This window comes from Strix uralensis, chromosome 9 (assembly GCF_047716275.1).
Source record: "Strix uralensis isolate ZFMK-TIS-50842 chromosome 9, bStrUra1, whole genome shotgun sequence".
Lineage (NCBI taxonomy): Eukaryota > Metazoa > Chordata > Aves > Strigiformes > Strigidae > Strix > Strix uralensis.
Genome location: NC_133980.1, coordinates 10,719,371 through 10,733,917, shown reverse-complemented (window position 1 = coordinate 10,733,917; position 14,547 = coordinate 10,719,371). Strand labels below are relative to the sequence as shown.

Sequence of the window (14,547 nt, the reverse complement as noted above, 5' to 3'; positions counted from 1 at the left end):
CTGTGTATATACCGCTGTAAAATCAAAGAACTGCTAGGCCTTTTTGGTGTTTTCATCTTGAACTTGATTCACATGCATTAGTTCCTCCTCCTAAGTACATAGCCCTCAACTTTTTTTGTCAATGAGGAAACGAACTCAAAATTAAAGAGACTATAGGTCTGCCTATAGTGGCTGTTCCAAAAATTAAACAACTGAAATCCGTTCAGCAATTAAAAACCTCAAGCATCATCAGTGGATTCCGAACTGAATAACCATGAGAATAAATAACTTACATAGATGGTTAACCAGTATCAGAAGGAAAAATGTTTTCTTCAAGAGAATGCATAGGATCATATTTACCTTTCTCTCAGAACTGGAAAAAAATGTTCTTTGCAGACTGTCTCACAGAAATATATGACATGCACTATTTCATGGTAGTGCAGAAGTCTTTCAACTGACTTAAAAAATAAATGTAACCACAGTACTCTGTCAGGATGTTATCAGCAGCTGCCACCTGCTTAATCTCCCTAGCTTTCTTTACCTTTGTAATAGAAAGAACAAACTCTACCCTGAAAGTATGCATGTAACTTCTATCAAAGATTTCTAAGCCTCTTACCATTACTGATCTCCACATTTTTCAAGCATTTGCTGACACATAACCTCTGAGGCAACTACTATCCCCCCCACTTTACAGAAAAGAAAACTGAAGTGCAGTAAGAGCTCTTATTCCAATAAAAGTCAACTGCAAGTCTCTAATAAATTTCAGTGCTAAAATTACGTAACTGTGCTTTCACTGGGAATCTTTAACACAACAGAGAACAGAATTAAGCTGACTGCATGTCCTGGACCTGACTACAAGCCTTAAAAACTGCAAGAAAGAATCTCATTGCTCAATCAAGGAGAGCATTCAAGACCTAAAACTGTGACTATCAAGTTTTATAGCATGCAGAGGACTAAATGACTAAGAAAATTATAGAAAAGTATATTTCTGCTTCAAGTATTTGGGTTGGGATTTTATTGTGCCAATATTCTTCTTATTACCGGAATAGTTACTAAAATCACAAGACCACCACAAGTGATCCCATATGATAGTTTTTATACTTTATACTCATTTAAAGCATTAACAGTAATTTACATACTTCTTCTAAGAAATTAAATACCCATCTTCTAAAATTAACACTAGCTTTTTATTAGAAGCCCAATGTAATGCTAACTGAAGTATGGGAAATTGTTCACAAGTTCAAAGGCCACTGGATGAAACTATATGTATCTATTATAAAAATCAGAAGTATGTACTTTTCCTTAGTTCTTTAGATTTTTGACACTCTGAGACAGGGCTGAGAATCCCAGGTTCCTCTGAGGCCCCGGAACATTTCTGTCACTTCCTTTCAGCAGCAGGCTACAAGAACTTTCCCACTGTATAAAAGAGAAGCCATATTTCTTAAAAATTCATAGAGAACTTCGTTATCCAGAATAATAAACATGTAACAGATAATGTCAGACCTCTGAAGGCACTAAGGTCACTACAAGTCTAAATTTAAGCTCCAAATTCTAAGAGGTGATTAATTAATGGATGAGTAACCTGAAAGATGGAATTCATACAACTTTGCTGTTTCTTTAAAAAACAATTAAATTAGTCTTAAACAGTTTAACAAATTAATATCTTCAGCGAAAAAAAAAAATCTTACTGGGAATGAGAGAACTTAGGCTAAGAAACAAAACTATGCAAAACTGAAGCAGGAACACTCCTTGGAGACTTGTGCTCGAAGCAGTTAGGGAGCACAAGCCACAAACCACCATGCATACATTTCAGACAAGTGAGTCAGCTGGTCAGCTAAAGGTCCTACCCACCCTGTATCCTCTGCACAAGTCTGGATATCTTGAATAGACTGAGCATGGGGGACAATTAAATTAACTAAAGCAGCTTAAATCCCACTGGCTTTCTATAGTGCTTGGCTCCTAAATCATTTTAAGCATTTTTGAAAAATGTTCCTATTGGCCTAGTGCACAACTATTCAGTGACACAAAACTTGGACTGGGAAAGAAAATTCAGTGTCTGGACATACTTTCAATTCACTCAACAAGGACATCATTGAGATTTCACAACAGAAGTTTGATTACAGTTACAGAGAGTAGAAATATCTGTCAAAGCTGTAAAATAACTTTAAAAAAGAATGACAAAGCAAGCCTAGCAGCCTAAAGCCATCATAATGTGGATTTCAATTTACACTGAGATACTAAACAATACAAAGCAAGCTTTCTCAGTGCATTAAAAACACTGCATCTTATAAATTCTTATTCTTTAGTTTGTTTAGATTATAACTTCGGGGCAAAGACAAGCGTAAATTAGTGTTAATGAAACCCTATGACTCTAAATAACAAACATGGGACTCCTGGAATTTGGACCTTCTCTCTGCCCTGGAGATCTTCCAGGATCTTTCCTATCCACTCCTACATCTGAGGAAGCACGCTTTTGTTTAGGCAGGATCCTTTGGGAATGATGAATTGAAAAACATTACTTCTTGCTAACAACACCCTAACAAATCATTTTGATCCTTAACGTGACCTACTGTGAATAAACTCTGTCTGTTTACAACTACTTTCTTTGCCCTGCTAGTTGTGACAATCAAATAATATACAGTATGTACTCTAGCATCAGACTTGCAAATGCAGGAGAGGAACTCGGGATCTTCCAGGTTTCCTGTGAAGTACATGACAGTTTTATGGTGAATTCAAATCATGGTATGAGATTTCTAAAAGGAGATTTCTGAAATTTCCTAATGCAAACTGTGACATCGCCTTTGCCAGAATATCGATGAGCAGGGATTGCTCAACTAGAGCTCAGTTTCAGGAGGTGTCAGCTCCTACTGCTTTCTTTAGATACATCATTCTTTACTTCAATCTACATGAATAATGACTGGAAACCCAGCTGCTAAACCAGCTAGTCCATCTGTTACCCCCCGTTAATAAATGTATAATTATGTTCACTCTCACTAAAGAGCTCATGATTCACTAGGACTGTCTGTTGGGAAGACATCTACTGAAGTATATTACGTGCATATACAAATGTGGCCATGGATCCCACCTTTGGTAGCACAGACATATTATTTGGTATCTCTTCTGCCTGATGATAACATGAACCTGGTCCTTAAGGAGCAAATTTTCAGTTGAGATTGCACTGTAAAGCTTAATAAGGTTTAAAGCCAAGGGGCCATAACAAATCCCAGTGTCGATACAAGATTTTTGTCAGTTACAAAATCTGACCTTTCAATACCTCTCACTACAATGTTTCATGTTCAGAACACAAATAATCCCAGACAGAGCATGGTTACCACCAGTCTGCAAATATATAAATTAGGTATGAGGTCACAAATTAAATGGCTTTTTGCCCTACTATAACCAAAGAGAAAATTCTCAAACACTGTATTCAGGTACACAAGTTTTAAAGAGCACAAAATGTCAAAATTTTTTCCTCTGGTACAGTTTGAATCATTGCTAGGACAACAATCCTGGATTTCTGCTATCTTGTTTTACAAAAAGAGGGGACTGATTCAGTGTTTCCAACCCTTTGCTTATCCGAAGTTAATGAAACAAAATGTCTTTCCTGTTTTCATTTGGTGAAACAAGTCAATGATTTTCACTGGAGGAACCACTGGATTCCTTTCCTCATGTGCCTTGATGGGGAACATCCATATGAATCTCTTTACCATGGGAACTGATGATTTGTTTCTTAAAACATAATTTCATAGTTCCAGTCATACAACACTTAAGGCAAATAGAGAGCATCTGACGAGAGGCCACCTGACTGGAGACTATCTGATTCTATAGCAGTGGATTAAAATAACGATGAACCCGAGCAAATAACACGGCCAACTAATCAGATGTGTCAATCTCTGCCAAACTCTGCCACGACCACGTGACAGGAGATACCAATGTGCCACAGACTTTTCTTTATATTCAAGCATCAGGTAAATCACAGATGAACAAAATCCTCAGAGACAGGGACATTTCAAGCTGTAAAGGCCAGTGACCAGGAGCTCTGGGGGGCAGGTAGCACTGTTTGGCACCAGAGTTGCCTAATGTCTGCATAAAGAAATCTTGGCATCTGATCAAGAGACTCTCAGATGCTGTTATTGCAGATACTAAATAACAAAATAAATTTTTTAAATTGTCCTTTGATTGAAATTAACAGCCAAAAAACATTTTCTGAGTTTTCAGGGTTTTTTTTGAACAGGATTAAATTTGGTGAAGTGGAATAAAAGAAGACTTGCAGCAAGTTAGAGCAAGGGGAACAATTTCTCCTATAACTATCCTTAAGAAAAGCCTTGTTAGTTAAAAACTACTTTTGTCCAAACCAAACTTTCAAAGCGGTTTGAATACACAGGTAATCTGAAACAACACTATTTTCTTTACAGGAAAAGATAAACTAGATACTTGCTTCTGAGATGACAAATGTTTTTTTAAAAAGACATTTAAAGTCTGTGGAAAATAACAGCTTACCTTCCTGAAATTCCCACATATCAAGAAATCTTTTCCACTTAGGTTTGCAAATATGCTAAGACTTAATTGCAATACTTAAAAAGTATACACATTCTACAGCTTTCTTAATAAACATTCCAGATCCTTAATAAAATCAATATTCCATAGTATTATTTCTTCCATTTAGACCTAAAGCCATTTTTAACAGGAAATCTAACTGTGCCAGCCCAAACCTGTGTTTATGTTCTTTCTTCAGCTCATCCTGTTTCTTTTACAACTAGAGGTTTATGGGTCCACACAAACTGCTATCGTCCATTTTAAAAGGCCTCTGGTTATTATTGTGGCACCGTCAAAATTGCAAATATAAGAAGCATCCTCAAGCATGGGTGGACAAAACTTGAGAGCATTACGGTGGGTTGACAGAGGGGCTGCATTTACATAATTTAGCTGGGATATTTGTAAGTGTTGCATTATTTCTACAGATGATATTGCCCCAGTATATGCTACCATAGGAAGAACTAATGTACCTTTAGCCTTTCAGAAAATCCCTTTAAGGATATTCTAGACAGTTCTAGACAATTTACAATATTCCAGTCAAGTGAAGGGTCGTGTTTTTCAAGCGCTGCCTCCATTTGTTCATATATAATCACTATGGAAACAAGTTTGAGAAGTGATACACATAAACCCATTAAAGTTGGCACAAATTATTGCTTATACTTTGTATTATTTACCTACATAAGAAATACCGATGAAGAGATTATTGTAAAACCTGAGAAGATCATTAAAAGGATCAATATTTTTTTCTACAACAGTATGAAAGCAATGGGCATGATCACTGATCATTTCTTTGAATCGGTTTGCACAATAACATTTTCCTTACTGCTTTAGCCTGGACTGCACTAACCTTTAAATCAGCCTCGACAGGTTTTTTTGCGGACATCGCTACGCTATGAACCGCAGCATACCACAGCACCGCCTCTCCAGTGGCGCCCTCAGGACCACCCTGCCCATCTCCTCCCAATGCTCTCCAAACGCGCCTTCCTCCCCTCTAGAAATCATACACCTTTAAGACTCCGCGACAAATTTGAAGGATTCACAGAACTGCTGCCTCAAACGCGGGCAGCCGGAGCGCTCAGCGCCCTGCGGGCTTCCACACAAACCCACCCGTGCCCTGCGCGGGCCGGGCCCGCGGGCAGCCCTCAGCCGCCATCGTCCTCCCCCCTCCCCTCCCGGCCCCGCCGCTCCCCGTCCCCCAGCGCTGCCCCCTCGCTAACCAGCCCCGACTTCGCCCCTTCCTGCCCCTCACCAGCAGGTGAGGAGGGAGAACTCCGGGTGTGTTTTGCCTAGCAGGGAGAAGGAGGGAGCCGTTTCCGTCTGAGGGACGGAGCGGGCGAGCCCCGCGGCCCAGGAGCCGCCTGCCCCCGCCCGGGGAAGCCGCCCTTCCGCCATCCCCTCACTCTAGGCACCGGGGCTTTAAAAATAACCGACATGGCGGGGGAAACGCAGCCATGACAGGGAGCCGCTCTGCCCCCTCAGCTGCTGCCGCATGGCCTGCTCAGTGCCCCTCAGCCCGGCTGCCTATCCCCACACCCCGACCCGCCAGGCCAAGCCTAGGCCAGGCCTTAGGCCGGGCCCCCCCGCGCCCCTTCCCGCCGACCGCCCCCCCTGCGCGCCGCGCTCCCCCTCCCCCGCGCTGCAGCAGGGGCCGGAGCGGGAAACCCCGTGCGCAAGAGCGAGCGGGAGGGGGGGGGGAGGTGGAGGAAGGAGCGAGGTGCCGTGACGCCGACAATGGTGCAATATCCTTCCGCACCCTGAGGGGGAAAAAAGTAGTTCCATGTTGCCCTGACCTCCTGGACCCGAGTGGCTCAGACACCCCCTCCAGAGTCTCTCAGACAGTGGGTGAGGGGAATCTCTTGGGAGGGGGGCCGAATCCAGGGGGGATTCGTGCTTTTTTCGCTGTGGCATGAGGTGTATATCCATGCGCAGAGCAGAGCGAAACGAGTCCGGCAGTGGGGCGGATATATAAAGCGGGTGCGGCGGAGGCTTTGCCTTTTCAGTTGAGGACAGCGTTGGTGATCGGAACATGTCAGGCGGCTCCGCGGATTATAGCAGGTATGGCGCGGCGTGCGGAGGCCCCAGGCCCTTTCCTCGTACGGAGGTTCGATGGGCTGGGCGGAGGCGGCCAGGGAGAGGGAAAGAAGCGAGGGTTGTGTATGTTGGGGTGTGCCTGCGCGCTCGAGGTGGCGCAGTGAGGGCGGCTCGGCGCTGCGTTTAGACAGCGCCTGCTGCCCCGGCCCCTCCCGGTTCTAGACGTTTCGGTCCCGTCTCTCCCTTCACTCGCGGTTCAGTGAAGGTTTATTTACATTTCTCGGGGTTCGCTTTTTCGTTATTAATTTTCTTCGTAACACCACCCCTGGAAAAAAAAGGGCTATTTTTAATTTAATCGTACTAACGGAGCTAAGTGTATTTAAAATGCTTGGGTGCCTTGTTGAGGATTTTTTCCTTAAAATTATTTTCTTCCTCCGCACTCGGGTCCCGTGTCGTTCCCCCCCGCCCGGTTTCCGCCGTTGGTTCGCCTCGGGTTTGCGGGCCCGGTTGAGGGCGAGACCATTCTTGGGTGGGGGGGAGCAGGGCGCCGCCCCCTCGGCGCTCGCCCGGCGCCTTCCTCCGCCTGCGCGCAGTGCTCGGGTTGCGCAATCCCAGGGGTGGAGCTCTCGCGAGAGTTGCGGGGCGCTGAGGCGGGGCGGGGGGAGGGGGGAGAACCGCAGCGGAGCCGGGCGGCCGCCTCCCCCGCCGCCCCCCCTCCGCTTCACGCCATGCGCTGCGGCTGAGCGAGCTTAGAGTGCGCAGCGGCAGCCCTCGCCCTGTGCTCCCTCCCCGCAGCGGCGGGGCCCGCCGTGCCGAGCCCCGCCTTACAGCCATGCCTTCCGGGAGGGGGGCGCTGTGCGGTGCCGCATGCGGTCCTTGGCTCGTCGGCGAGTGTTTTTTTTTAACAGGCAAGGCTCTTTACCCGTGATTAAGCCATATTTTTCGGGGGGGGGGGGGGGGGGGTTCTTCACTGCGAGCCTCGCTGTGCCTTGGAGGCTTGGATGATCTTCTGTCACGTTGGGTTAGTGGCAGCCGAGCTGGGGGGGAGAGGGTAGGAGTCCCTCCATTGGCAAAACATCAAAGCACCTGCTAGAATGATCTGTCACGGGTTTCAGATATGGCTTTTGGCAGCCCGTGTTAGGTGCTCCTGTGTTAACAGCTTTTTGTATTTGGTGACAGAGACCATGGCGGCCCAGAGGGAATGGACCCCGATGGTGTCATTGAGGTAAGCCTATCCGAACTGAGTAGAGAATTTAATTACTGATCGAGATAGATGTTGGATTTAATATTTTCTATTTTTTTCTTTATTACAGAGCAATTGGAATGAGATTGTTGACAATTTTGATGATATGAATTTAAAAGAATCCCTTCTAAGGGGCATTTATGCTTATGGTTTTGAGAAGCCTTCGGCTATTCAGCAGAGAGCTATTATTCCATGCATCAAAGGTATGCAGGTGATTCATTTGTTGATATCAACATCGGATAATTAGGAAAGTGTTGTAAAATGCATACACTGTTTTATTAGCGTGTGATGATACATATTTTAATATTTATTGAACAAGTGATATGATGGTACACCATCTTTCGGGACTGACCTGAAATGGAGAGAACTCTTAATATCTGATCACTTATTTCAAAGGGAATGAAATAAAACTAAAAACATGAATGACCTGTGTGGGAGCAGTAAATGTGTATCCTACTTTTTTTAGGGTATGATGTGATTGCTCAAGCTCAGTCAGGTACTGGCAAGACAGCCACATTTGCTATTTCCATCCTGCAGCAGTTGGAGATTGATCTCAAGGAGACCCAAGCACTAGTATTGGCCCCTACCAGAGAACTGGCTCAACAGGTATTGATAGTGTAGTTAAAAAAAAAAAAAGCTGCTTGTGTGTTGCATAGGTTTCAGGTTTCACAACTGTGAGACAATAAACAGACATCTTAAGGGGCTGTAACTAATATCCATTCAGAACCCGTTTTGTGTTGAGTAATGGGGGATATAAACTGGCTTCTGTCCCACAAGTTCTCTGCCTGCTTGCAAAGTTGAGTTGATGCATGTGGAGGGTATGCGGGGCAGGGATGCAGGAGCCAGTGGCAATGCTGCGTATAGTTCTGAGGAAGCATCTTCAGCAGAAAAACAAAATACAAGATATGTTATTAAAAGCACAGTGTTCTGAGTGGAAACAAAACAAACTTTTTGGAAGCTATTTGAACTTGCGTGCAGTTGTGCAACATGAAAACTGCAGTGCGCATGTGGTCACTTCATTGTTTTTGTATTTTTGTGATGTTTTCCTGACTAAATGTTGTTGCATGTCTGCTACACCTTCAAGACTTGGTATTCTGTTGTACTAAGTGGCAGTGCTCACAGGATACTTAATTTTTGTATATCAGTACTGCAGGTTCTGAAGATGAAATGTTGAACAAACTCAAAATAGAGTAGAAAATAGATTTATATACAATTTATTGTCTTTTTCAACTAGAATATACTGAGATGCCAGTGCTATAGTGAAGATTCTTGCTAAACATACTAAATCAGACAGGAAGGAAATTTTAAAGGCAGATCAGTGGAACAAGAACCTCTGATCAGAAGGTTTAGCCTTTGTTCTACTCTGAAGACATTGGTGAGGTGAGATTTGTTTCGAAGCCTGGCATACAGCAGTGCACTTGTACACTTTCATGAACTTTCTGCAAGTGCTTAGCATGCAGGCCTTAACAGTTGAAGACTTGAGTTCTGGAGGCCCTGCTTTTAACTTAATAGCAAATGCATGGTAGTCACTTCTTTAGTTCGACTAGTAAGGGCAAAAATGGAACTTAAGTGCCCTTCTGAGTTAAGCTTTCTAGTGAACGATAAGAAGCAGTTGGGCAAAATCATTAGCAGCTGTGTTCTCTAACTAAGAGCTGTGTAGTCCTTGTGCGCTCTCTTAGCTTTTAAAATCCATGAACAGCAATGATAACTGGGCTTAATCTTTAATGTACCAGGAACTACCACTAATTGACGGGTTTTATTTTAGATTCAAAAGGTAATTCTGGCCCTTGGAGACTACATGGGAGCAACATGCCATGCTTGCATTGGTGGTACAAATGTTCGCAATGAAATGCAAAAACTTCAGGCTGAGGCTCCGCACATTGTGGTCGGAACTCCAGGGCGTGTGTTTGACATGTTAAACAGACGCTATCTTTGTAAGTATGAATTTAATTTTGCTCTTGATAATAAATTTCCAATACAAATGTCACACGTATGCTGTCATTGTAGAGGGTTGTACTGGAAAGCTTAGTCCTAAAGGAGAGTGACAATAAAAGTATTTAATGTATTTCTGAAACTTCATGAGATGCTACTTCTTTTTTATAGCACCTAAATGGATCAAAATGTTTGTTCTGGATGAAGCTGATGAAATGTTGAGCCGTGGATTTAAGGATCAAATTTATGAGATCTTTCAAAAATTAAGCACAAACATCCAGGTAAAAAAACCCTTTTACATGGTTAAATTCACAGATGCAGCTTTGGTTACAGTGTAGCTGAGAACTGCTGAATTGTCTAAATCAAACTTGGTGCCCTAGGTACATGCTAACATGGAGTAATGCATTCTAGGTTGTGTTGCTGTCGGCTACCATGCCAATGGATGTGTTGGAAGTGACCAAAAAGTTCATGAGAGATCCCATACGTATTTTGGTGAAGAAGGAAGAACTGACTCTGGAGGGTATCAAGCAGTTCTACATTAATGTTGAGAGAGAGGTTGGTATCTGTTGTACTTGCTGTGGCTGGAAGAGCTATGTTTAAGTTCTCTTACCTTCTTGTTAAAAGCACTGTGCTAAAATTACAGAAACCAAGGCTGAGCTTTGGTTTCTGTAATAATGCTAGTAGAGTACACGCAAGAAGAAGAAAAACAATGCACTGGATCAAAAATGACTAGGGTGGACCTCTTTCTTAATGTCCAGTGTCCTGTGTCTTAAGATTTGGTGCAACAGTTGCTGCAGGAACTTGGCTTAGTGTCTTGTTCCAACCTTTCAGGTCATACTGAATGTAACTGCACACTAGAGCACACTTCATCGGTTATTGCTTTTGAGTTTTATTCCTGGTTTGGGATTCTCGTTACATACTGAACTGTCAGTGGCATGATGCATTTCCTTGTTTGTTTCCTTCTGTTAAGGAGTGGAAGCTGGATACTCTCTGTGATCTGTATGAGACACTGACCATTACACAGGCTGTTATTTTCCTGAATACAAGGAGAAAAGTAGACTGGCTTACAGAGAAAATGCATGCCAGGGACTTCACAGTCTCAGCTCTGGTAAGAATCAATACTTCCATGTAACTTCTGAAATGCCATGTACATACTGAAAAACAAATTATAATGAGCTACGTAGGAGTGAAAAGCAGGAAAGTTATAATATAGCTGTGTGGTGCTGTATTATCGTTCCCCCTGCTTAAAGAAAAATGCTTCCTTCTATCCCTACCTGCTTTGTTCCCACGGCAGGTAGGGACGCTGGGTTTCATACATCACTTTTTTAAAAGGATATTCCCATCTGGAGTATTGGAATTGTAGTAATTGCAACTTTTTCACTCTACAGCATGGTGACATGGACCAGAAGGAACGGGATGTTATCATGAGAGAGTTTAGATCGGGATCAAGCCGTGTCCTGATCACCACTGACTTGCTGGTGAGTATCTTACACCAAACACATTTCTGTTTAAATCTGCCAAAAGCTTCATACTTCAGTGAAGGTTCTTGTAGCCTGAACTCTTTGAAGCTTCTTGGAAGAGTAAAGACTGCGCTCCACTATGAACTACACAGTTGTAGTTCATCACTAACCATGTGGTCGACAAAAGCACAAGGTAAATAACTTAACCTGAAGCCTGTGACTTGCACTGAAGACTCTGTGTTGCTTTTCAGGCTCGTGGCATTGATGTGCAGCAAGTGTCACTGGTTATAAATTATGACCTGCCGACCAATCGTGAAAACTACATTCACAGGTTAGTTGGCTCTATCCTCTAGTCGGTGTGCTACATGGAATGTCACCTCCTCTACAGAAATCAGCACAGAACCTCACCTCTCTTTCCCTTCAGTCCTTACCAGTAGCAGGAGGTGTTACGCATCCATTCATACAGTACCTGCTAAAAAGCTAGCAGGAAATAAAAACAGTTGTGTGGTTTGCTTTAAAAAAGCCCTGACATGCACACCTGTGGCTCTCAAATGAGGGAGGAGCAGAACTTTCAGACAACAAAACGAAAGCAGTGGGAAAACTTAGATGTGTGATGGGTTCAGTGATGGCTGATCATTCTTTGCTGAGATCTGGGGAAATGGAAATTGCCAGCTACTGAACTCATTTTTGCTGTGTAGGCTGTGGAGTATGATGACGAAAGCCCTTACTGGTGTAGCACCTTGATATTGTAGGTCCTGGCTAATCGGCAGCTGTTGCTGCTGCTCAGTGACTAGACTTTTAATACTTGTAGCAAACGAGTTGTACAGGGCTGCCTTCGCTTGTGGAGGCCCAACTGTTGGTGCTTTGTGTGCCTTGTTTGCTTTTGGTGGCTCCTCTTACAGGGGGATTCTTCCCTCTGTGGTGTGTGTCTTCTGGTAGCAATTTGAGTTTTGTTTCCCTAGGCTTAGTTAACTGCTTCTAGTGACTGTCCCTAAATTAAGTAAACTGTGCTTTGTTACTTGATGTAAAAAAATACAGGAGTCGATAGCAGCAGTTGATGACACAAGATGGTGCTCAGAAACGGCGTTGACGTAATTTAGGACGTGGATTCGTAAGCGGCACAGTTTGAATAAAGAGCGAGTCGGTATTTATATATTTCTTTTGTCATGATTATTCACTAAGTTTTGTGAGCCATTTTTGTGTATTTAGCTCTTGCTGACTAGGTGCTTTATTGTGCAGTCTGCAGGGAGGTAGAACCAATGGTGGGTGTAACAACTACTGTGATGTGTTAGTGACTGACTTGGGCTTACACAAAAATGTTGAGCTTGGATTTTTCTTTCTAAAAAACAAAACTAAGTTTTCCCACTGGAAACAGTTACATTGAATTAAAATTCTCAAGTTGAGTGTGCTGTTCCATGTTACTGGATATAATTGGATTAACTTGGGAACAGTCTGATTTTTGAACAAGAGCTTATCTTTTGTATGCCCCGTGCCTGGGATTGGATGCATGTGGTGCGGGTGTGTTGGCTGAACAGAGGGGAGGGAGGCCGAGCTGGGACTCCATAGCCCAGTACCAACCATTAAATACAGATCTTACTTTGCAGCCCAAAGCGTAACCTTTTCTGCTCTGCTACTTTCCATAGGATGGACATTTCTTCTGTACTGTTGGCACTAACTGCTAGTTTTTCCTGACCAGACATGACTTTGGTAGCAGCTGGTCCTGTAAATGCAGCATAAACTGGCCAGTGGCAGATAAAAGAGCAGCAGTTAATGAATGGATCTTGCAAACAAAGCAGATTAGTGTAGTTAACCTGCATGTACATGTGTTCTCTTTTTGTGCAGAATTGGCCGGGGTGGTCGTTTTGGCAGAAAAGGTGTGGCTATAAATTTTGTCACTGAAGAGGACAAGAGGATCCTGCGAGACATTGAGACTTTCTACAATACTACAGTGGAGGAGATGCCGATGAATGTGGCTGATCTCATTTAATCCCTGGGATGAGGTGGTTTGAATGCAGTGCTCGCTGTTGCTGAATAGGCGATTCACAACGTGCATTGTGCTTCTTTCTTTGGGGATATATTGAATCTTGTCTCAATGCTCATAACGGATCAGAAATACAGATTTTTGATAAGCGAAGCGACTTTTTGTCGTGAGCTCTTGTGGGGAAAGCCATTGGCTTTATCCACTTTAGGGTTAGACTGTTGGGGTTGGGTGGAAAGTCATGGGGTCTGTAAATTTTTTCTTTATTAGAAATTTATTTCCTAGTTCCATAGAAGTGGTTGTATTAGATGTTCTTTATCATTTAATAATTTACTTATGGACTAAAAGATATAAGTGCTGTATAAAGTCAGCCAATTATGTTAAACTAGCCTACCTTCCTTTATTGTATGTACTTAACACTTCAGACTGAATTGGAAAGGCCTTTCAAAATCTCTAAACTTTTATAAGAGCATTAAAATGCATTTTTGTTTCATATGTATTTATTCAATAAAGTATTTAATTAGTGGTAAGTGTGATCTGGACCCTGTTGCTAAGCCCCAGCAAGCAAGCAATCATACTATTGTCTTAGTTAGGGTTAAACCCAGTAAAATTTGCCATATTGCACATGTCTTAATGAAGTTTGAATGTTCAATAAAATACTTCTATATTCACTTAAATTGTAAATAGTTGCTTCTTGGTTAGAAAGGGGGGGTGTCTTGCTCAGTGGGAGGGTGAGGTCTCCTGGGCTTTATCAGTTCCTGGGGTGTGTTTGAAGTGACAGAGGCTGGCCCATCTGACATAGCTCAGGGGTGATGGACATGTGTCCATAATGCTGAAAATACCCTTTCATCAGAGTAGAAAATGGCTTAATAATCACTCACTACCTTGATTAAAAAGCCCCCTGCCTGCACTGTTTATATTCACTACCCATCCAAGGCCCTTGTTTACTGCATTCAGGATGGTGGGGCAGTCCTGGGAGTCTAGTGTCAAGTCAAACAGCATCCAAAGTAGCATCTCGGACAGCTCCAAGACTCAGCCCCCCCCAGCTGTGTTCTTTATACAGGTAACAGCTTCAAAGACTGGTTTAGAATAGGATACTCAGGAAAATCTAAGCAACTTCTATCAGAATGTGACTTGCCCTTCACCCCACATTTTTTCTTACAAAGCTTAGGTGAAATAAAAGTAATAGGCTTAGTGATTTTTGCAGCATTTAATGGTAAAGGGCCCAACACACAATGGAGGTGGATGTGCACCCTCAGGAGCTGGGCTTAGTCTGAAGCCTCATGCAATTGTTTTGCCAAGTCAATACTTTCAAAACTAAACAATGTGGGCTTTCCTTTCTCTGCTTTCAGCTGATAATGACTAAGTATAGTATGTATGCACATTTT

The 14,547-nt window shown here is 42.9% G+C and overlaps 2 protein-coding genes and 3 non-coding genes across 6 annotated transcripts in view; 4 read left to right on the top strand and 1 right to left on the bottom strand.

The window, feature by feature from the left end:
- Positions 1 to 5,998, bottom strand: part of LOC141947458 (uncharacterized) — a 124,999-nt gene extending 119,001 nt beyond the window's left edge. For both annotated transcript variants that reach the window (XR_012630136.1, XM_074878618.1), the window contains exon 1: positions 5,765 to 5,998. Coding sequence is in view for 1 of the 2 variants with exons in the window: in XM_074878618.1 (XP_074734719.1) it covers positions 5,765 to 5,907 (143 nt within the window). In the remaining variant the exon portion in view is untranslated. The remainder of the gene's footprint in view (positions 1 to 5,764) is intronic.
- A 436-nt stretch (positions 5,999 to 6,434) lies between these two features.
- Positions 6,435 to 13,836, top strand: EIF4A2 (eukaryotic translation initiation factor 4A2). The gene is made up of 11 exons (XM_074878608.1): positions 6,435 to 6,570; positions 7,726 to 7,771; positions 7,860 to 7,992; positions 8,256 to 8,395; positions 9,555 to 9,723; positions 9,893 to 10,002; positions 10,133 to 10,276; positions 10,692 to 10,829; positions 11,110 to 11,199; positions 11,433 to 11,512; positions 13,024 to 13,836. The coding sequence occupies exons 1-11, from the start codon at positions 6,542 to 6,544 to the stop codon at positions 13,166 to 13,168; spliced, it is 1,224 nt and encodes a 407-aa protein (XP_074734709.1). The 5' UTR covers positions 6,435 to 6,541; the 3' UTR covers positions 13,169 to 13,836.
- On the top strand, positions 8,106 to 8,176 carry LOC141947535 (small nucleolar RNA SNORD2). The gene has a single exon (XR_012630190.1). It is a non-coding gene; the product is annotated as a small nucleolar RNA SNORD2 (small nucleolar RNA).
- LOC141947533 (small nucleolar RNA SNORA81) lies at positions 10,330 to 10,511 on the top strand. The gene has a single exon (XR_012630188.1). It is a non-coding gene; the product is annotated as a small nucleolar RNA SNORA81 (small nucleolar RNA).
- LOC141947526 (small nucleolar RNA SNORA63) lies at positions 10,913 to 11,039 on the top strand. The gene has a single exon (XR_012630181.1). It is a non-coding gene; the product is annotated as a small nucleolar RNA SNORA63 (small nucleolar RNA).
- Positions 13,837 to 14,547: the final 711 nt, after the last annotated feature.

Coding starts and splice junctions, on each gene's coding strand:
- EIF4A2 (XM_074878608.1), top strand. CDS start 6,542: ATGTCAGGCGGCTCCGCGGATTATAGCAG. Junction 8,396..9,554: donor CCAGAGAACTGGCTCAACAG/GTATTGATAGTG, acceptor GTTTTATTTTAG/ATTCAAAAGGTAATTCTGGC. Junction 11,513..13,023: donor CGTGAAAACTACATTCACAG/GTTAGTTGGCTC, acceptor CTTTTTGTGCAG/AATTGGCCGGGGTGGTCGTT.